This window comes from Labeo rohita, chromosome 10 (genome assembly GCF_022985175.1).
Source record: "Labeo rohita strain BAU-BD-2019 chromosome 10, IGBB_LRoh.1.0, whole genome shotgun sequence".
Classification (NCBI taxonomy): domain Eukaryota; kingdom Metazoa; phylum Chordata; class Actinopteri; order Cypriniformes; family Cyprinidae; genus Labeo; species Labeo rohita.
The window spans coordinates 2,103,232-2,126,751 of NC_066878.1; the positions used below are offsets into that span (position 1 = coordinate 2,103,232).

Genomic DNA, 23,520 nt, shown 5'->3' on the forward strand with positions numbered 1-23,520 from the left:
TTGTTTTAGATTTTTTTGTGGTTATTTTAACAGCAGCATCATCCTGCTCATTTTGTTTGGCTCCAGTGGTTTGGATTCTGTAGATGATAGTATTTTCTTGTAGCTGAAGCCCAGAAGCACCATTTAACTTAAAAGCATGTCTTCAGTCTAAAATAATGGAGAATGTTTACAGACTGCCTCTGGAAATTTCTACTGCGGTGGGTGGGTCTGTTTGGACTAAAGAGTTTAACATTTTTGCGTTGATGAAAACACAAATAATAAGCAAGAAGAGTGAGCTGTTGCTCACTACACGTTTCTGCCACCAATGTGAGGTTATTTAGGTACATTATGTCGGCCACTTCCTCTACATGCTTCCTGTGGATGAAGCAGATGCTAGAGAGAAGAGACAGCTGTAGTGAAAACACTAATTATTCAACTTGTATGCAATTTTTGTTTGTGGGTAGTTTTCCCGCCACAACCTGTGATGTGACGATCTGGAGTGTCTGAATGGATGCCGTCCACCCCAGCACTGAGTCTCAGGAAGGGGATGCTTTTTCCTGATCAGACACAATGAATCCCTGTATCTGTGTGTGTTTGTGTACGCGTGTGAGGCGTTTGATTCTCCCGTCACACTAGAACAAACAAAAGCATGTTTCCATAGTTTAGTTTGTGGGAGAGTGCGAATGCACGTTTATGCATTTCATGGTAGATGCATTACAATTGCCTCTTTTATTTGCCAAATTGAAACCAATTATGAAATCCAATGAAGTGAACATTTTTGAATTGAGTCTAATGTTGTTTGTTTCGATTCAGTTGATGAACTGGATGATTTTTGGAGCCCCTGTGAAAGCGGTTGAATGTATATGTTTGTACAGAAGTGTTTAGCTCAGAAGATCTTAGAGTACAGATAGACAATGTGAGCAAAGAAAAGCAAAATAACCTTTTATAAGACTTTTGTATTAGTACATTAACAATGGTAATTTTGTATATATGAAGACTAGGCTTTCTGAGTAGCAGAAAGAAAAACATTCCTACATTTTTTTTAAATGTAAGTTTGTCAGAAATAATTATGTAAACATGCGCAATGTTTTATGTGCCTTTTATTTGGGTTGTCTAAATAAAAAAAAAACTGTAAAACAAGCATTTAAGAGAGATCTACCAGCATTTATTCTCTCAACAATGCCAAAATTTGTTGCAAAAATTTGAAAATGCTCCATCTAGATCAGGTTTGCCAGGTTTTCACAACAAAACCCGCCCAATTTGAGGGGGGTCCTCAAAAATCGCATTCCGCAGAGTAAAATAGTTACGTTTTTTGGCAGGGTTTCCCAGGTAAATTTGTATTTCAGGGGATAAATATCACATTATTGGGGTCGCTTCAAGATATGAAAAACTTGGCAACACTGATCTAGATGTTTGTCTGCATGATAAAACTGATCTTTTGTAACTTTCTTGCTGTCTTCACACAGATGTACCTTTGTTTGACAGGTTCCCTGCAGTCATGGAAAATCAAGAAATTTTTTGCATTTTTTTTTATATAGATTTCTAGACATTCAAGTTTCCGAATGTATTTGTTTTTCTAATTATGCTCCGATATTTAATTGGCCTCTTCATCAATGCAATCTCAATGCAAATTCTTGTAAAAATAATATTTCTTAATATTATTTATTATTATTAAATGTATTTAATTTTCTTATTTATTTCAATTAATTAACTAATTCATTAATTTTTATTTATGTGGAAACCCTAATCAGAAATTATTAAACCGGCTTCTAGCTTTCTAGGATTACATAAGTAATTTATATATCTATATCTATATCTATATATATATATATATATATATATATATATATATATATATATACATGCATGCATGCATACATACATTTTTAAATATATTCAAATAGAAAACAGTTCATTTAAATAGTAAAAATATTTCTAAAATTTACTAGAAGTTTTTGCTGTACTTTGGATCAAATAAATCCAGGCTTGGTGAGCAGAAGAGGCTTCTTTAAAAACATTAAAAATCTTATTTAAATCTAACTTTTGACTGGTATTATGTGTGTGTGTGTATATGTGTATATATATATATATATATATATATATAGGTATTATATAGCATATATATAAAAGGCTTTATATCAGAATTATATGAGTAAGATATTTTGTTAGAAGTCTAGACGAAGAAGTAGAAGTTACACAGAAAATTCGTATTCTGGCCAATGGGAATGCAGAAGACCAGCAGGCACTCTCAGCCCAGGCAATGGGCCAAATATTTTCGCCGAACACTTGATTTTGCATCAGTACTGCATCAGGCATTGCACATCACATATAAGCGTTTTCTCAATGCATGATCTTCACCCAAAAAAAAAAAAAAAATCCTCTTTCATCTCTAATTCATGGCTCTCCATCTGGCCCTGTTCCAGTGTTCCCCTCCCCCCACACTAGTTCCTTAATCTTACATGCTGGCTTTTTTTTTTTTCTTCACAGAATCTCATATTGGTCGTTAGGACTCATTTCCATGTGCATTGGCTCCATTGGTGCGCGTTCACGGCCTCACGCTTGCCGCATCATTTGATCAGGCGTGACGCGCCCCTGGGATCCCAATACAATCAGCCCTGGGTTTAATCTCGTGTCCATGAGCAGGTGCTTCGGGTTCAAGGTCTTTTGTTTCACCCCTCACTGTCGCCTCACAACGGGGATAAAAGACAATGAGCCCCATTGAAAGAACAATTGCGCTTTTTTCAGGGCGCCGCTGTTCACCATCTGCCCGTGTCTGTAAGTACAGGCAGCTGTATTAGTATTTGAAGAGCATTTCTCTTCCTTCATTCATATTCATGAAAACATCTCATTTGGATGTTTCAGCAACATCGACCACTTAAGTAATAAATAATTTAGATTTATTATTGAAACTGAAAATAAGTGGTTACACACTATTAGAAGCCCCTATACGCTGTATTATTATGGGGATTTCTCATATAAACAATCAGGAAAACATATTTATTCCAAAAACAAATTCTGACTGGTCAAGCCATGTTAATCTAAGATGCTACGTTGTTTGTTAGAAGTAAGAATTGTTTGTCTGAAAAATTTTTATTCCTATTATAAAAATTATTTGGAGATATCATGATGACTAAAAACAAATATGATTTACAAAGATTTGTTGGTATTTTTGAAAAAGGTCTAATATGCTCACCAATAATGCATTTATCCAAAAACACAATTAAAGCAGTACTATCATGAAATGTTATTACAATTTAAAACAACTGTTTTCTATTTAAATATATTATGAATATATTGATATATTGCTAAAATAAAATGTAATTTATTCCCATGATGGCAAAGCCATTCTGTTTTCAGTGTCACATGATCCTTAAGAAATTATTCCAATATGTTTATTTGTTGTCCAATAATCATTATCCACCTTTTGTGAACACATAAGTCTCGCCCCCTTCACATTTCCTTTCCCTGGTGTTTTTAGTCAAATTAACATATTTTCCGAGTTGATAATATAACATTAAACCTGCGCACATTTTATATTTAGTTAGGTTATATTGAAATATTTCAGTCGAGTCGATGCTTTTTTTTTTTTTTTTTTTAACCTTGTTTTAACATGGATTTCTATGGAAACCGGAACACCAAACCACCCAAACGGAAGTTAGAATCCTTCATGGCGCCGCTCATTGGTAATGCTGCGTTCACTCCATATCGCAATTACCGTAATTTCGAGATGACAACATGTGACGTTCTACTCAAAGCCCTTCACGTCCTCAGACTCAGAATTATGCTTTTCTATGGCAACACTATCAATGCCTAAACAGAGCCTACGTTGGTCATGTGGTACAAGTCGTAGCTCTCAGAAGACGAGTTCTACAAAGATGTGAATGCTTTTTACAAGTTGGAATCTGGTAATTACGGGAATTCCAATATTGCCTGTGACTTACGTCACAATTTGGTCAGTTACCCGGATGCGTGGCCATATTGGCGATATTCAGATGTAAACAACAGCATGGATTGCATGTTTAATGCACCACTGAATACGTTGTTCTGCTCATTTATGCCGTCTAAACCACGAGAAAAACGTGTGGAAGCTGCTAAATCATATCGAGAAGCACTTAGTAAGCAGGAGAGGGCACAATATTTTGACAAACTAAAGTTAATAGGTGGTAAAGATACATACGAGCAGTATTATTTAAGATATTAGCCTAATATTTGACCTACCTGACTGGAAATGATAAGAACAAACACGAATGTTGTTAAAATTCTTGCCCTGGAAATCTGGTTCAGTTTTGCCAACCACAAACGTCTTTTGTTCCTCAGTTTTCTGCACTCTTCTTCTTGTTTTGTTACAACTTTTGGCAGTTTATATTACTTCAAATGTTTCTCCCAAACCGACTGATTAGTACAGCCCAAAACATGACAATAATGTTTACGTTCCGTGCCGCCAGTTAATAATGAACATATTAATATATTATCCCTTGATAGCAAAGCCATTATATCTGACTTAAGTGTCACGTGATCTTTCAGAAATGTTAAAAACAGTTATGCTGCATAATATGTGGAAACCTTGACATTTTTATTCAAGATTACTTGATGAATAGAAAGTTCATAAAAAGCATTTATTTTAAATATAATTGTTGTCTGTTATGTTTGATCAATTTCACTTATCCTTGCTAAATAATAGGCTTTCTTTTAAAAAATCTTCTTGGTTCCTGAAGTAGAAATATAATACTTAAAATTTTAAATTCATAGGTTTATAAATGACAGAATAGTTATGTAAATGGACCTCAGCAGTTGATTTGATCTTTTGTAATGAATGCCCGGATGCTTTACTCACCTGTGTCCGCTAGGTTGCTCTTGAGCGCGGTGAGAGGAGGATTATCTGCCCACAGCTCAAGCGCTCAAGAGCCGATAAAGAGCCTCCATCTGACGCGCTGTGGACGCTGCCGTCTTCTCTTGTCACGCACTCAGTATCTCTGTTCATATACAGCATGGAGGAATGCAGGAGCGAGTAATGTGATCAGAGCCGATCTCTTCAACTGGTAAGCTCTCGCCTTCAATCCACTGCTTCTTTCTCTGCTAAATGATTTGATAATGCGTTTATTGAGAGAAATTAAATATAGAAGCGCTGTTCAGTTTTAATTCTAACCAGATAGGCCTCAAGAATGAATCTGTCGTGCGGTTGTGCTCTAATAACGCCCTGTATATTGCAGGGCTCGTAAATCACGGTGCTGTTATATTGCTACAGTATGACGTGATGGAGTTAGGCAAGCACACCTGTGCCTCTGGTCTATATATGTCTATATCTAACAGATAATACTAATCATTATTTTTTTGCACATGGTAATATCTTTTGTGGGCTTTTTCTTTTAGCGAAAAGTAGTATAATATAGAAATTTTTACTAGAAGTCAAAAACTATTTTTGGGGGTTTGCTCTGTCACGATTTAGTCAGTTATCTGGCTGCACGGCCATATTGGCAATATTGGGATATAAACAACAGCATTGATTGAAATGCTGTCGTGAAAAAAAAAATGTGGAAGCTACTAAATCACTTTGAGAAGGACTTTAAAACTTATTTAAACTTATAGCAGGCTCATGTTTGACTTCCCAATGGATTCTAGGATGGGGTTCGTTTACTTTCGAATGTCTGAGTGACCATGTGCTTCTAATATCTCTAATATATCCTTTATCTGTGGAACAGAAAAGATATTTGGAAGAATGTTGGTAATCAAACAGCTTCAAGTCCCATTGACTTCCATAGCATATTTTGTCCAAACTATGGTGGCTTCTGCAGTGAATGGGTGCCGTCATAATGAGATTTCAGACCTCCAATTAAAAAAAAATCGCAATAATCTACAAGTAAATGCCTAAAAGATGGATTTGTTTCTTACAAACATGCAGCTTTTTGCTTCACAAGATGTTAAACGATGGACTGAAGTCGTGTGGATTATTGTGATGTTTTTATCAGCTGTTTGGACTCTCATTCCAATGGCACCCATTCACTGCAGAGGATCCATTGGTGAGCGAATGATGTAATGCTACATTTTTCCAAATCTGTTTTGATGAAGAAACAAACTCAACTGCATCTTATATAACCAGAGGGTGAACTAATTTTAGCTCATTTTAATTTTTAAATGAAATATCCATTTAAGTTGTTAAGGTAATTGATGTGCAACTTGATGGCCTTAGTATTAGTTTAAACGCCATTGATAAAGTTCTGGACAGTCACCTCCCATCTGCACTGTTCCTTCTTGTCCTCTCTTCTTCGCTTTTCTCCTTCTATCTCAACGGAACCAGGTCAGAAACAAGGACAGTGTCAAAGCCCTGCTCGTGCTTTTGGTTCAGTGCACCCTGTGTAACCGTTCCCCTTTTCTTTGGGCTGAACATTACAAAAGCCTTCTTGTATTAATATTTGGGAAAGTGCTTGCATCTTTTCAGTGCAATCTGCAGTTCTGTTCCTATAAAAAGGATTAAAACAAAAGCTTAGAAACGTGCAAGCGACTACAGGAATTTATCCTCATGGGGTTGGCCCCATTAGAGCTAATGATAGCATAGTGAAGAGAGGTGCCAGTGAACGTGCTGCTACTTTTATACGTAGACAGCAGGCGCGTGTTCTGACATAAGCACTAACCCACAGACGACTCCTGTGGTGATAACAGCTCTCCTTGTCAGACACCACAATCTGCCCGCTTGGATTTCACTCTCCTCTTGGCCGTTGAATCAGCCAGAAAAGCATCCAAATTTGGCACAGCAATACAGAAAGGGAGACAGTTTTGGCAGGAACTACCTTCTAAATTTCATTAAAACTTTGTTTATAGCTTATTATTAATGACGGGGCTGTCTATGTCTGCCAGTTTCACACTTATGTCCTGTTCTAAAAAGAGTCATGAAAGATTTGTTAAATTTTTAAAGGGATAGTTCACCCAAAAATAAAAATTCGGAAATTATTTTTTTCACCCTACACTCTTAAAGAAGACACCGGATGCAAAATTCACTTTTACATGATGTTTGCATATAAATGTGTGTAGACACATCCGCCCAATTATAAAAATCTGTTCACTCCTTTATTTTTTAACAGTCTCAATTATCAAGCAGCTTTGATTTTTTTGAGCAGCATGATGTCACACTGCTCAGGCCCCACCCACGACCGTGTACTGATGTTAAAATGTTCTTTACACTAAGAAAAAAGATTGTATTTTAAGAACTATTCACTGAAAGTTCTTTTTTCTGGAACCTTTAGTTTTAATGTTAAAGTGCACCTAATATTCTTTCATAAAACGTTTTAGGTTTTTTTGTTTTAAGAATGAATTCATTTTTTTCCCCATGCAAAACCAATAAATAGTGAATCTTTTAAAGCTCCAAAAGCACTATAAAAGTATCAAAAAATAGTCATATGGATCATTATTTCGAGTCAAATCAGTTGATTCATTATGTAATGATTCATTTCTTGAGTTCAACTCACTGACTCAGATTCAGAAGTTCTCAAATTAAGGCCCATTCACACAGATATCTATATAGATACAGCTGAAGTCAAAAGTTTACACAGCTTGCAGAATCAGCAGAATGTTATAATAATAGCTGAATTTATAAAAATGACCCAGTTCAATAGTTTACATACACTTGATTCTTAATACTGTATGGTTGTTGTTTTGTTTAGTGATAGTTGTTCATGAGTCCCTTGTTTGTCCTGAACAGTTAAACTGGCCGCTGTTCTTCAGAAAAGCATGATGTATTAAGCGCCGGGGGGGTGAAAACTTTTTGAATGTGAAAATCATCAGGGTAAATGTAATTTATTTTGTCTTCTGGAAAACATATAAGTATCTTCTGTAGCTTCTGAAGAGCAGTACTAAGTGAAAAAAAAGATGTTTAGGCAAAATAAGAAAAATGTACTCATTTCCATTCTTTTCAAAAGTTTTCACCCCTGGCTCTTAATGCATCAGTGAGCGTTTTTAAACACAAAAATTTGAAAAACCAAAGAATTTGTGGGATTTTTCTGAAGAACGGGATCACTGCAGCGCATTTATTATAAACAAAACCTCATGCATTGCCTTTTTTAAACAGCCTATAGCTCATTGTGGGGGAAGTAAAACAGTAATTTGGCTTTTAAACAACGTTAAGGTGTATAAATGATGATTTTTGCGTGATCTATCCCTTAAACTAGCTATAGTGTGAATGACTTCCTGACCCCAAGTTTGACCTTTAAACAATTCAATTCGGTTTGAGTTTTGCGTCCAAAAAACTTTTTGATTTCATATCAGGTGTGTGATAAACAGCAAGGTTTATTGAAGCTTTTAATCAGGTTTGGCACTTTAACACCACTGCTGTGGTTTGTTCTGAGCTTCCTTAATGAATCACTTACTCCGAGGGTCCAACGAATGCGGGATTGATAGTCAGGGGGGTTGCCATGGAGACAAGACCTGCCGACTCCGATCATATTGACTGTGGATGATGGCCGTGATTTAAAATAACAAGCTTTCCTGTGTTGCACCAGAAGGATGATTGCTCCCATTAGGATGACACCTCCATCGTGCTGAGATCTCTTTCACAATTATCAATCAGATCCAGCGCCGTGTGGCATTCCTCCGGCTCTAATCCGTCTCAGTGGGTCACACGGACCCCTACTAAACCGATATCAGCTCAGCGGGCGTATTAACTATGGATGACGTCAGTCTTTGCTGTATGTTATTCACAAGGGCACAGCCGCCCTTCTTCAGAGACACATCACTAAGCTGCTACTGTTCCTGCGCTCGCTGGCAAACTGTGCCAGAGTCTGTGACTATATTTAGCACTGCCTGTTTGGTTTTGGGTGCAGATTAATTTGGAGAGATGAAAATGGGAGCGAGGGATATCCAAACCTCTCCGATGACGGATTTTATGGAGGAGCCCGCAGCCTGTGATGGAAGCTAAAGGTTTATCCTGCTGGCTGTAGTAGCTTCCTGGTGGATCTTTTGCTGTGAGCCTGCATCTCCTCTGCAGACAGACGGTAAGGAGGAAATTGATACATATATGGGCATGTGAAGCACACTGCACATACATGATTACACTGTGAGCACAGCGTCCAGTCATGTGTGGTGTGAAGGCAAAATGTGCACTTTTGAAGAGTGTAATACCTATCCTGTCTTTTATGGAAGCCTTGTTTGTTGATGACCCTGATCTATTTAATGACCAATGGGGACCATCCACTGTATGACTCATGCTATTCATGTGTGTGCATGTGTGTGTGTGTGTATGCTTTATTATTTAAAATAATACATTTTCTTAAAAAAATACATTTTCTTAAAAAAGAGACGTAAAGATGTACATTAAAAATGTATAACCATTTCTATAATTGTTTTTGGGCTGTTCACATGACACATCTAAAACTATTTTAATTACTATTTATTGTATAATATTATATTATATATTTGAACCTCTTGCACTGATGTTAAAGCCAATGAATACTCTAGAATCTAACTAAATAAAATAAATAAATAAAATATAGGTAAATGCTTAATAAAAATCTACTAAAATCCTTTTTGGTAACTGAAATAAAGTGGAAATATAAAAATTAGATGAAAAACTTACATTTTAATTTACATTATTGCCTTGGTCATTAACTGAAAGAAATAACTAAATAAAGTTGACATTAAAATGACTGAAAAAAACAAAACAATTTATTTCCATACTACGTGACCATTTATAATTAAACTAGTGAACTAGACAAAAAGATTATTAAAAATTGTGGAAAAACTTGATAAAACAATGTCCAGCTACAGAATATACACTTTCCCTTTATGTATTATGTATCCATATATAAAAACACACAAATATACAATTATATAAAATCCTGTAGAATCTACCAATGAATAAATAAATGCTGTTTTGTGGCCTCATATTCAGTGTTGGTACTGTTAACTAAAAATAAATAAATAAATAAAAATAATTTTCATTAATTGAAATAAAGCTGAAATATAAAATATAAATATTAGATGAAAAATGTATTTATTTATTTTTTTAAATTACATTATTACCTTGGTAATTAACTGAAAGAAATAAGTAACTAAAGTATTAAAAGCACTAAAACTGAAACACAAATAAATTAAAAAGCATGCACAAAAACATGTAAAAATGACAAAAGCACTTAACATAATTACTAAAACTTGAAGTAAAATTAAATTGACACTACCAGTAAAAAGTTTTTGAACAGTAAGATGAAAATGTTTTTTTAAAGAAGTCTCTTCTGCCCAACAAGCCTGCATTTATTTATTTCCAAAGTACAGCAAAAACAGTAAAAATTTGAAATATTCTTACTATTTAAAATAACTGTTTTTAATTTGAATATATTTTAAAATGTCATTTATTCCTGTGATTTCAAAGCTGAATTTTAGCATCATTACTTCAGTCACACAATCTTTCAGAAATCATTCTAATATTCTGATTTGCTGCTCAATATATATATATGTATATGTATATATTATGTTGAAAAAAGCTGGGTAGAATTTTTCAGGTTTCTTTGATAAAGAGAAAGTTCAGATGAACAGCATTTATCTGAAATAGAAATCTTTTGTAATATTATAAATGTCTTTATCACTTTTGATCAATTTAAAGCATCCTTGTTAAATAGAAGTGTTCATTTCTATCATTTCTTTCCCCAAAATATTATACCGTATATATAATATTTATATATAAATATTATATTATAAGTTTTTGAATTGTATAGTGTATGTTATAAAAGGTTTTTATTTCTGATAAATGCTGATCTTTGGAGCTTTCTATTCATCAGAGATTGGTAATATTGCTAAATATTGATAATAATAATAAGAAGAATAAAGAATGTTTCTTGAACAGCAAATCAGCATATTAGAATGCTTTCTGAAAGATCATGTGACATTGAACACTGGAGTAACGATGCTGAAAATGTAGCTTTGATCACAGGATATAAATTCCATTTTAAAATATATTCAAATAGAAAACAGTTATTTTAAATAGTAAAAATATTTCACAATATTACTGCTTTTACAGTATATGCTTTTTTTTTCAACAATCCTTTTACTGAATGAAATATCAATAGTTAACATCTTGCTGTTCTAATGTAGGTCTTCAGGAGTGGGCCGCTGTTTGTCCTTTGCTTTGAGGGTGACTGTGAGAGTAAGAGCAAGGCATTCTGGGAATCCCAGCCAGCCCTGGATGTGGCTGAGTCTCAGCTATCAGCAGCAGAAGAAAAGTTTGTCCAATGCTGCCACTCTATATACTGAAGCTCACCTCCAGAAGCATCATGAGTGGATAACGGGCGTGGCCGGAGGCGGTGCATAGGTCAAGGGGTGGGGCAGTTTTGAGTGGGAGGGAGGTGCTGTAAATGATGACCAGCCTTTTCCGCCGAAGTAACGCGAACAGTAACCATGGCAGCGGTACGCGAGGGGGCGACGCTGCCTCGGGGGAGCTCAATAACAGGAGGCCTCCACGTCAGGTCCGGCGTTTGGAGTTTAGCCAGGCTATGGATGACTTTAAAACGATGTTCCCCAGCATGGAGCATGAGGTTATCGAGTGTGTCTTGAGAGCCAACCATGGTGCTGTCGACTCCACCATTGACCAGCTACTGCAGATGAGCTTGGACAGTCAGGCAACAGATGACAGCTCGGATTCTGAGGACAGCATCCCTCCAGAAGTTAGTATAGGAGACCTAAACATTCAACATAAAATCTTGGTACACAAAAGAATATTCCTATCTAATCTTTTGCAGATCCTGGAGAGAACACTAGAACCGGACAGCTCAGATGAGGAGCCTCCACCCGTCTACGCGCCGCCCTCCTATGACATGCACATCTATGACAGAAAACATCCTGCAGATGTTCCATCCACACCACCACCCAGGCAAGAACAACATCTATTCATGTTTCCTACTGGAAGAAAGTACTTATAATAACAGTAGACTTTAATCTATGAGAGAGACATTGTATCTGCATTCACTTTGTTGAAATGCTTTTTATGTTGGCTTGACAAATTTTAGTTTCTCTTCAAACCGAATGGTTTTGATGACAGACTCTGGCTGTTGTTAATACCTGAATGATCCACAGCTCTGTTTTTTGTTTAGTGATGGTTGTTTATAAATCTCTTGAATGTCCTGAACAGCTAAACTCCAGTAATACTTTGGTTTTTCTGCATTTTTGTGTATTTGGGTGAAAACTTTTGAACAGAATGAAGATGTGTAAATTTGGCTTATTTTGCCTAAATATCTTTTTTCCATTTAGTACTGGCCTTCAGAAGATACTTAGATGTTTCCCAGAAGACAAAATAAGTTAAATTTACTCTGATCTTCAAATTCCAAAAGTTTCTTGACAGAACAGTTTATGTTGCTGCTTTAAGTTGTGCAAACTGTTTACGTTTACACTTTCTTTAGTGAATACATCAAAGCTTCAGTCTTGAAGACTACATTGGTTGATCATTCAGAGGTGTTTATGTCTGTATTCAAACCTGTTTCGATGCAGAGTTGATCATTTAACTTTTTTGAAAATTGGAATATCGCTTAAGACATTTGCGAATCAAGTAAGTGTTCGAAAGAGCAAAATCACTTACTGAGAAACTGGAGCAGGCATCAATAATAAAAAAGAAAGTTGCTGCAACTGGGAAAGCGACTGTAGCTTCAGATTTCTAAATTACTTGCGCCTCAGAGCGCACAGATGAAACGCAATAACAACCTGACAACGTCAGGTTATCTTGCATTTGGAGGAGGATACCTGATGTTTAGGAATGCAATTTTGTGAGACCGTTTTATGAGGTAACCAAATCTTTTTTGATGACAGACTTTAGCTCAGGGATTTCAGAATAACTAAAGCAAAATTTGAAATGGTATAATGACATTGGTCCACTGGTTAGTGCACCAATCCAATCACATAATCTGTTCAGGAAAACTTACATAAGTTTTTGTTGTGCATTGAGGAATTTATTCCACCTCAGCATACATTTTTATGCATAGCTTGGCATTTCCATTGTGTTTTTTTTATGCAATATCCCAAAATTCTCATAAAAAGTATGGATGGAAACATAGTTCCTGACTGATTAGTGTGTAAATAACAGTTTTTGAAATGATTTAAATCACAAGATGAGAATCCCATCAGGCCTTCCTAATTTCAGATCTGTGTTTCATAAGAGTTAGTCTTATTTTCATACTCATTGTTTTGTCAGGTTCGATGATTATCCACCTTCTGGGCATCAGCAGGTTGGCAGATACAGGAACTGGAATCCACCGTTACTAGGAAACCTCCCTGATGACTTCCTGCGGATCTTGCCTCAACAGTCAGAGAGTCTTCAGGTGGGTTTATAAACCGCTAACGTGTTCTGTATTAAAATCATGGCTAAATATTATTTGTTTACATCAATGAACATTTAGATCCAGATTCAAAGATTTAGATTTAGATCCATATTCAAATTCTGTCCAAATTCAAATTGTGAAACTCGTGTATTAAATAAAAGCAGTGCACACAGACTGAAGTAGTTTAAGTCTTTGGTTCTTTTAATTGTGATGATTTTGACTCACATTTAACAAAAACCCACCAATTCACTATCTCAACAAATTAGAATACTTCATAAGACTAATAAAAATTGATCAATTGTTGGCCTTCTGGACAGTATGTTCATTTACTGTATATGTACTCAATACTTTGCAGGGGCTCCTTTTGCTTTAATTACTGCCTCAATTGGCCGTGGCATGGAGGTGATCAGTCTGTGGCACTGCTGAGGTAGTATGGAAGCCCAGGTTTCTTTGACAGTGGCCTTCAGCTCATCTGCATTTTTTGGTCTCTTGTTTCTCATTTTCCTCTTGACAATACCCTATAGATTCTCTATGGGGTTCAGGTCTGGTGAGTTTGCTGGCCAGTCAAGCACACCAACACCATGGTCATTTAACCAACTTTTGGTGCTTTTGGCAGTGTGGGCAGGTGCCAAATCCTGCTTGAAAATGAAATCAGCATCTTTAAAAAGCTGGTCAGCAGAAGGAAGCATAAAGTGCTCTAAAATTTCTTGTTAAACGGGTGCAGTGACTTTGGTTTTCAAAAAACACAGTGGACGAACACCAGAAGATGACATTGCACCCCAAATCATCACAGACTGTGAAAACTTAACACTGGACTTCAAGCAACTTGGACTATGAGCTTTTCCACCATTCCTCCAGACTCTAGGACCTTGGTTTCCAAATGAAATACAAAACTTGCACTCATCTGAATAGAGGACTTTGGACCACTGGGCAACAGTCCATTTCTTCTTCTCCTTAGCCCAGGTAAGACGCCTCTGACGTTGTCTGTGGTTCAGGAGTGGCTTAACAAGAGGAATACGACAACTGTAGCCAAATTCCTTGACATTTCTATGTGTGGTGGCTCTTGATGCCTTGACCTCAGCCTCAGTCCATACCTTCTGAAGTTCACCCAAATTCTTGAATCGATTTTGCTTGACAAGCCTCTCAAGGCTGTGGTTCTCTCAGTTGGTTGTGCATCTTTTTCTTTCACACTTTTTCCCTCCACTCAACTTTCTGTTAACATGCCTGGATACAGCACTCTGTGAACAGCCAGCTTCTTTGGCAATGAATGTTTATGGCTTACCCTCCTTGTGAAGGGTGTCAATGATTGTCTTCTGGACAACTGTCAGATCAGCAGTCTTCCCCATGATTGTGTAGCCTAGTGAACCAAACTGAGAGACCATTTTGAAGGCTCGGGAAACCTTTGCAGGTGTTTTAAGTTGATTAGCTGACTGGCATGTCCCCATATTCTAATTTGTTGAGATAGTGAATTGGTGGGTTTTTGTTAAATGTGAGCCAAAATCATCACAACTAAAAGAACCAAAGACTTAAACTACTTCAGTCTGTGTGCACTGAATTTATTTAATACACGAGTTTCACAATTTTAGTTGAATTACTGAAATAAATTAACTTTTCCATTTTAATATATTGAGATGCACCTGTGTTCATTTTATGTATACCATTTCATTCAAAATTACACAAAAATATCTTGTGTTTACAACAACAAGCATTACGTCTTGATTTAAAGATTTTCATGAAAATGTAAATGTCACTTCTGGATCACAAAACAAGTCGTAAGGGCCAAGTTTTGGAAATTGAGATATATACATCATATGAAGGCTGAATAAATTGGCTTTCCATTGATGTTTGTTAGGATAGGACAATATTTGGCCGAGATACAACTATTAAAAATCTGGAATCTAAGGGTGCAAAAAAATCTAAACCTTTAAAGTTATCCAAATTAAGTTCTTAGCAATGCATATTAGTAATTAAAAATTAAGTTATGATATATTTACGATAGGAAATTTACAAAATGTCTTCATGGAACATGATCTTTATTTAATATCCTAATGATTTTTGGCATTTAAAAAAATCTATAATTTTGACCCATACAATGTATTTTTGGCTATTGCTACAAATATACCCTTGCTACTTGAGGCTGGTTTTGTGGTCCAGGGTCACAAATATACTTGCTTTAAGGCCAGACAAAGCCTGTTAATTCATCTTATGATTAATTTCTGTCCCCCCACAGCGCTCTCAAAGCAACCTGTCTCAGCCTTCCTCCTCCTCTTCTTCCTCCCTGTCATCCCTGACGCAGCTTTCGTCCAGCAGTAGTGCCCTGTCAGGTGGCGTTTGGTCATCTGAACAGGACAAGAAGTTGAAACAGTACTTGGAGGATGAACGAATAGCCCTTTTCCTACAGAATCAGGAGTTCATGAAAGAGCTACAGCGTAACAGAGACTTCCTCATAGCTCTGGAGATAGGTACACACACACACATACGTATATGCAATGTGAATTTTATATTGTCTTCTATTGTTTATACAGTTGTGATGTAAAAGAAGTAGCAACAGAATTTTTCCTCCATATTGTAACATACATCTGAGTGAATTGGATTATGGAAAAAAAAAAAAAAAAAGACAGAAAGGGGTGGTGTTTATGCAGCAAAATCGAATTTTATACATATTTAATTTTCATGATAATTTACTCACCCCCATGTCATCCAAAATGTTCATGTCTGTCATTCTTCAGTCAAAAAGAAATTAAGGTATTTGAGGAAAACCTCACAGGATTTTTCTCCATATAGTGGACTTCTATGAGGATCAATGGGTTAAAGGTCCACATTGCAATTTCTATGCAGCTTCACAGGGCTCTACATGATCCCAGCCAAGGAATACAGGTTGTGTCTAGCAAAACGATGGGTCATTTTCTTAAAGGGGTCATTGGATGCAAAATTAACTTTTTCATGTTGTTTGAACATTAATGTGTGTTGGCTATGTATGTACAAATCTACCCTTTAATGAAAAAAATCCATGCAGTGGTTTTTAATTAATCTGTAAAAATAATATCCCCTTTTTCAAATTGAGCCATTCTCAGATGCCTGTCGGTGTGACAAAATCGCTCCCACGATAGTTGATTGACATGAGCGTTTTACCTCAGACCCGCCTTACATCAGCTGTAACAGTCCGACCTCCATTGTTTCGATGCCGGAGCAGGGATGTAAGTTAGACAAGAATATCTCTGATTGAGCAATTGAGGTGTTGTGTTGCTGGATGTAATAATGAACATAGTGGTCGTCATTTACTCCCGACATCTGAGCTGCTGAAGATGCAGTGGATTACGTTTGTTTGTGAAGGGAATGCACCTCCCGATCTACATGTATCTGTTATTATAGACTTTTTATTAAGACCCTAAAGAATCTTATCAACTTGTGGAAAATGGGCATCCGACGACCCCTTTAAAAAAAATAATAATAATAATAAATTATATACTTTTTAACCACAAATGCTCATCTTGCACTAGCTTTGTAAATGTTTGCTTTGTAAACACTGAGTTAGTACTTCCGGCTACATCACACGTGACCTTTCCAATGCGACTACGTAATGCGTGAAGTCGTTTTACTAGATAAGACCCTTATTCCTCAGCTGGGATCGTGTAGAGCCCTTTGAAGCTGCACTAAAACTGCAATTTGGACCTTTAAACCATTGATCCCCATTGAACTCCACTATATGGAGAAAATTTCTGAAATGTTTTTCTCAAAAACCTTAATTTCTTTTCGACTGAAGAAAGAAAGACATGAACATCTTGGATGACATGGGCTAAGTAAATTATCAGGAAATTTTAATTCTGGAAGTGAACTAATCCTTTTAATTGAACTGACTTCTACTACTATTCATATGAATGTATTTATACTTCATTAAATTCTATTTAAGTTTATACTTAATATAGACTTATCCTAATCATACTTTTATTTTATTTTATTTTATTACTATGGAGAACATTTTTAGACATTTTTCCCCCTAAAGGTTTAGTGTAACTAGATTAGAATCGCATTAAAGTCACACAAACACTCATTTTTCAAACATACTTCACATAAAAGAGAAATGATGTTTGGATTTCTCCATGTGAGGAAAAAATGTTGTTCGTAGTAAAGAATTCATAAACCAACATTCCATTCAAGCATCTTTTTTGCAGCTTTTACCATATATTAGGCCCCATCAAAGTCTTGGTTCCTTCCCAGATTTCCTCACCTTTCCTGCTTTTTAGAATGATTTACATAATGAAAAGCACCATACAAACATATTCATAATTACTGGAATTGAGTACTTCATGTTTGATTTAAATTCACTTTCTATTTGCAAAAAGATTTGCAGTGTTTTTCATTCTCATATTTGTAAACCATTGCTTCTGTCATTCTGCTAAAATGGACTTTAAATGAACCCCAGAGGTGTGTGTGTGTGTATGTGTGGTTTGGTTTATATATACTGGTGGGGTCTTAAACCTGAATACACACAGACTCATGGGGACTCATGTCACGGTGTGGACCTAAATTGAGGTCCCCATGGGTACAAAAGCTTATAAATCATACAGAATGAGTTTTTTTTTTTGAAAAAGTAAAAATGCAAAAAGTTTCCTGTGACAGGTAGGTTTAGATGTAGGGCGATAGAAAATATGGCTTGTACGGTATAAAAACTGTAACGCCTATGGAGAGTCCCTACAAGGATAGCTGACCAGATTTGTGTGTGTGTATGTGTGTGTGAAAAGCTTTCATTCCTAACACACTGTGTGCAGTGTTGTGTTGTATTGTTCACCACACTGTCTCCACTCACTCTGGAGCGGCTGATCTTCACCTGCCCTCAGTGACCCTGTTACCTGCTGTGTTTTAGATCGTCAGAGGTGCGAGAAAACACAGTGTGGTCATTCATCCGCTTGCACGGAGAACTCAGCCGAAGGTAGATTCCCTTCATTTTCATTCATTAGCCATGTCTGCCACAAAAACACTGACAGGAAGCTTTATCTAAACCTGTCTGTGCGGCCACATAAAACATAACACTCAGATAACGGCCTGCAGGGACCAAATTCTACACTTTTGCTGCATTTTATTTCTTTATAATAAGGTCAAATTAGCCTGTTAACACAAAAATGAAAATTCTGTCATCATTTTTCCATTTCCAGAACACAAAGGAAAATGTGAGATTGGTAAATGTAAGCATTCATATGTTGAACTCTTGATGTAGGTGATAATTGTGGCTCGGGGTCTGAGGAGGCCTGTTCATCAGTCTCTGACGATGCCTTATTCCTGGAAAAACTCAAGCACATGGGCAAATGTAAGAAAACACAAACCTGAAATATAACAGAAAATGCATGTAATGCTTTGAGCTCTCGCCCCTTTCTGACCACTGTATTATTACCTACAGCTACAAGGAAGAAGCTCTTTGAAATTGCTAGATCATTCTCGGAGAAGACCAGAAGGAAGAAGTCCAAAAAGCGAGCTCTACCCAAACACCAGTCATATCCTCACAAATCCAGCCCTGACAGTCGCTGCTTATAGTTTGCATCTATGTATGTTGTATAGATTTAGATGTATCAGCTGTAAAATACATCTTAAAAGCTATATGGCATCATAGTAGTGTGTTTGGTCCTTGACTTCCTCTTAGTCTGGGCTCTGCAACCTCCACTGTCAATCTCCTGGAAGAAGTAGAGGGGCCGCCATCGGGTAAATATTTTCTTTTTCTTAACTGCAATTGTGAAATGTATTGGAACTGAAGCCTTATAAAATGGACATGTGTATGTGTTTATAAGCTGAGGATGCCAGCCAACTTAAGCGACTCTCAGGAAGGCAGGAGGGGGAGGAGACAAAGGAAGTGATGTTGTGGTAAGCGCACAAACACACTAAACATCCTTACATCATCGGACAAATTTAGATCATTGGCACACATTTTTTTATGATCACTGACAGATGGAGGAATCCTGGCCGGAGCAGCCAATGGTCTCTGCTTGTTTCAACAGCTCTGAAGACTGAAGCGTGATGAAGATCAAGATTTTACTCATTAGTTTCCTGCAATGCTTAATTAAACCTGAGCCATAAAGTCATCATAGTTCTATATTGTTTGTACTATTTTCTGGTGTAGCAGATCTGGTGGTGTTTAGAGGAATGCTGTGTCGGGACAGTTCTCACGCTGTGCTGGGACTCAGGACTCAGAACATCCACAAGCACAAAACCTCATTGCTCAGCTTGATAAGAAAATCTATGTTTATCTCAGGAGAATTATTAAAATGGCCTGGAGCCCATGTACAGTTCCTGACATGTTTATAGATAACACTCATGATCTAATTTGATAAGTATTACTTTGATAACTGGGTGATTGATTTAAAATTAGTTATGAAATTTAGTTGCTATGTTGCAATGTGTTTTCAACCAACTCACAATTTAGAGACTTTTTCAAAAATTCTGCTTCTTTTCACCATTCACTCCTGAAATGAACATTTATATTTTATTCTTAGTGTGAAGTAAGATCTGGTTGTGTGTATTTACACTGGGATAGTAATTATAAAAATTAAATTGTAATTTTCACACCTAGGGCTGTCAGCTCACTCTAAATTGCTATTGATTTTCAGAGGATCATTTTGTTTGTTATTAAATAAATTACATTTTGAAACCAACACGTCCTTGTTTGTCTTTTGATTATTGGTTTCCAGGAGGGATATAATGTTTCATATGCACAAATTTACAAAATCATTTATGATGTGAAAGAGTTTTGTTTTAAAAATGTTAATTTTAAGAAACCATTACAGAAATTCTAGTGGTTTTCACAAATACCATTACAAACATTACAAACGATCAACTTTTAACCATTAAAACCATTAAAAAATGGTTTCATGTAGTGTGTTTTGGGAAATATTCCATTAGGAAAAAAACAGCTAAAACCAGCCTAAGCTGGTTGGCTGGTCTTAGCTGGTTTAAGCTGGTTTTAGCTGGTCTCCTAGCCTGGCTAGGCTGGTCAAGCTGATTTTAGCTGGTTGTTGCAGTTGGTCTCCCAGCCTGACCAGCTAAAGAAGTGGCCAAAACCCCTCTAAAACCAGCCTTATGACCAGCTAAGACCAGGCTGAATGACCAGCTAAAACCAGCCAACCATCTTTGGCTGGTTTTAGCTGTTTCGTTTTTTTCAGCAGGGGGTTTTAACGAGTTACCAATAGAAGGTGACCAATTATCAGTAAAGACCAACAGGCAACATTATAGTTTCCATTACAAACACCCTGCTAAAAAACAGCTAAATCCAGCCTCAGCTGGTCTTGCCTGGTCATAGCTGGTCAGCAGGCTGGTTTTAGAGGAGTTTTGGACACTTATTTAGCTGGTCAGGCTGGGAGACCAGCTGGAACAACTAGCTAAAACCAACTTGATCTGCCTAGCCAATCTGAGAAACCAGCGAAAACCAGCCAACCAGCTTAGGCTGGTTTTAGCTGTTTTTTCAGCAGGGCAGTACAATTCCATTATAACCAGTAAAACTTCTCTATTGCTTTATTGTTTTTTTGTTTTGTTTTTTCAGCATGGATGTGGCATAATGCCAAACTATAAAAGACTTTTCACATTTAAAAATGAACACAATTCTTTTACACAAAGTTTAAAAATACATCAGTTTTACGCAAAACTTAAAACATTAATTTAGCCAAGCTATTTTATGATAACTCGTTATGTGATATAAGGGTCATTCTATAAATAGGGGTACATTTAGAATTTGACAATGTGAAGAGAAAAGTTTTCCTGTTTCCCAAAAACGCAAACATGACCTTACATGGCTGCTTTGAAACAATCTATGTTGTATAAAGTGCTATATAAACAAAAGTGATCTTTAGGAAAATGTGCATAAAATACCATCTATGTTTGCTACTGTCCACCATGTTACCTTTACTGGGTAACACAGTTGACAGGTAACTTAGCTGACATTTTTCGTGTTTTGGGCCTATACTCAACATGGAAGCCTAGAACTACTGAGCATATGGTATGTTTAGAAATATATTTTCATAAACAAAACATACATTTTAGTTGTTAAAATTTGCAGCAGTTGGGTAACACTGTTGACAGTCAATTAATCCACTCTCGACACAGGTTTTTTAGTTTAACCATTATTAGGGGAAACATAACTTCTAGTGCTTCATTCATGTGTTTCAAGAGGAAATATCATCATACTTTGCAAATTATGCGAGAATGGGACAAACCATTCCTTTTTGAAGGGGGGGTTTTATAGTGGGTAACTTAATTTACAATGGTTTTTCGGACACAAAAAGTGTTTATATCACAATAAACACTTATTATTTTTGAAAAGACCCAAATGTCTTGATAACCTAATGTAACTAAAGGCAAAACTATTAATTTAATTTATATCTGAGGTCATTTTCATGCTTAAATGCAAGGTGAAGGGGGCAACTTTACAAAATTGGACAGCTGAATACCAGGGTTTGTATGTGACATGAACATCATTATTGAACAAAAGATATGGCTTTTTCAACATATAGTAGTGTGATTGGGAAAAATATAATTGTGTACTAGAAAATTAAGCATTGGGGCTTTATATTGATGAAAATGTATTTAAAAATATACTTCATGGACATGAGATGTACCCACAATTATAGAATGCTTTTGCTTTTGCGTGATGTTGCATCCGCAACGCTAGGTGTCAGTATCATATTGGCCGGAACAAACCAAACTGTCTGCGTTAAACTCATCAGAAAATACAAACTACTCTAAAAATATAGATATGTATGCAGATGGACCGAAGAAGGTTGATAGCAGTGTCGTTTGCCTACTTTAGTTTAAATTAATGTTGGCAGTGGTGACCTCGATTGTTTGAGACGCTTTATTTTCACTGCGCCATCATATTTGACCTAGATCAGGTATAATAAACGAACATGATAAACAAGCTCACGCTTGGTCTGTGGAAATTGCATTAACTCTCCAGTAGGTGGAGCTATACACCAGTACCTTGCTGTTCACACTTTGTTTATCCCAAACACAATCTGATTTTTCTTTTCAGTCATAATCTGTCATTACTGTGATAGATGACATTTATTTTGCTATCAGGAACAGCCTAAATATCTGTAGGGCCCCTGAGAGAGAGAGCTGGCTGTGGGTGCTCACGTGTCCTGCTCATTGTCTGGTGTCTGCAGATTGGGATTTATTTATAGCCATGTCTGTCTACCTCAAAGCCCCATAATGCACCACTCCCAGATCCTGCGACTGGTGGCCTTTTTTACCTAGGTCTCGAAAATAATCTCAAATCTGATCTCACAAAACATAAATAGAACAAAAGCACAAACGGCACACACCGCACCACCTGCCCCGCAGCCACAAACACAGTCTGAAATGTGACTGAAAAGGCGTGTCAGTCGGGTGTTTACTGAAAGCCTGTGTCACGGATGATCTCTGCCATCAGATTCCCCACAATCCAATTTAATCTGCTGTATCCTGGGAAGGGATTCCTCAGGCTGACCAATGGAGTGTGAGTATCATGACGACATAGCAGTAGCCAGGTGGAAGCTGCACTTTGTCTGGAGTACTTCTGTAGGCTTTTTTTGGCTTAGTGCTGTGGAACTTTCTCACATAAAGTCACTTGATTTAGAAACTGGTTTCATTTGACCAAAGAGAATGCAATAAGATCAGATAAACTTGTCATAATATCTTGGAAGGAGGTCATGGTATGGTTGATTTTTGGATGAAACAAACCCTTTTATGACGTTTCTTCTGTCTTCATGGAAAGGTCAAGTTTCTACAAGAGGTTCCTGCGGTCATCAGCATGGAGCAGATGTACATTTGACACACTGACCGGTGAGAGAAACATCTAAAAGGAAATATTGGAGTTAATGATGACAGTTTGGTTCATTTCAAATTACAATTTTAGATACCTTTCATTTATCATAACTTCTGCTCTAGCTTTGTAACTACTACTTTTAAAGGGATAGTTCATCCAAAAATTGCAATTCTGTCATCATTTACTCACCCTCATGCAGTTCCAATCCAAATGATGCTGTTTTTTCTGCAGGACACAAAAGAAGATATTAAAAAAATAAAAAATCATAAAGAGTAAATAATGATAGACTGAACAACCCCTTTCAATTTTGTTTTCTAGTACTGCTCTGAATTCTTTATGAGATCACTTGTGCTTGTTCTGAAGTGCCTTTTGATAAAATCGCTTGCTAAATAAATATATATACAGTTAAAGTCAAAAGTTTACATACACCTTGCAGAATCTGCAAAATGTGAATTATTTTACCAAAATAAG

The 23,520-nt window shown here is 36.5% G+C and overlaps 1 protein-coding gene across 2 annotated transcripts; it reads left to right on the plus strand.

Annotated features, from left to right (window-relative positions):
- Positions 1 to 4,826: 4,826 nt before the first annotated feature.
- cuedc1a (CUE domain containing 1a) lies at positions 4,827 to 19,900 on the plus strand. Of its 2 annotated transcripts, XM_051120232.1 has the most exons (12): positions 4,827 to 5,018; positions 8,790 to 8,960; positions 11,053 to 11,621; positions 11,697 to 11,827; positions 13,139 to 13,265; positions 15,496 to 15,727; positions 18,130 to 18,195; positions 18,481 to 18,570; positions 18,661 to 18,754; positions 18,901 to 18,959; positions 19,046 to 19,118; positions 19,203 to 19,900. In XM_051120232.1, coding segments are annotated over exons 3-12 (1,182 nt in total). In that variant the 5' UTR covers positions 4,827 to 5,018; positions 8,790 to 8,960; positions 11,053 to 11,312; the 3' UTR covers positions 19,204 to 19,900. The 2 variants fall into 2 exon arrangements, 1 of the variants encoding a protein (XP_050976189.1); XR_007828528.1 differs by lacking the exon at positions 19,203 to 19,900 and having other exon boundaries at positions 18,661 to 18,805; positions 19,046 to 19,086.
- The last annotated feature ends 3,620 nt before the right edge of the window (positions 19,901 to 23,520 follow it).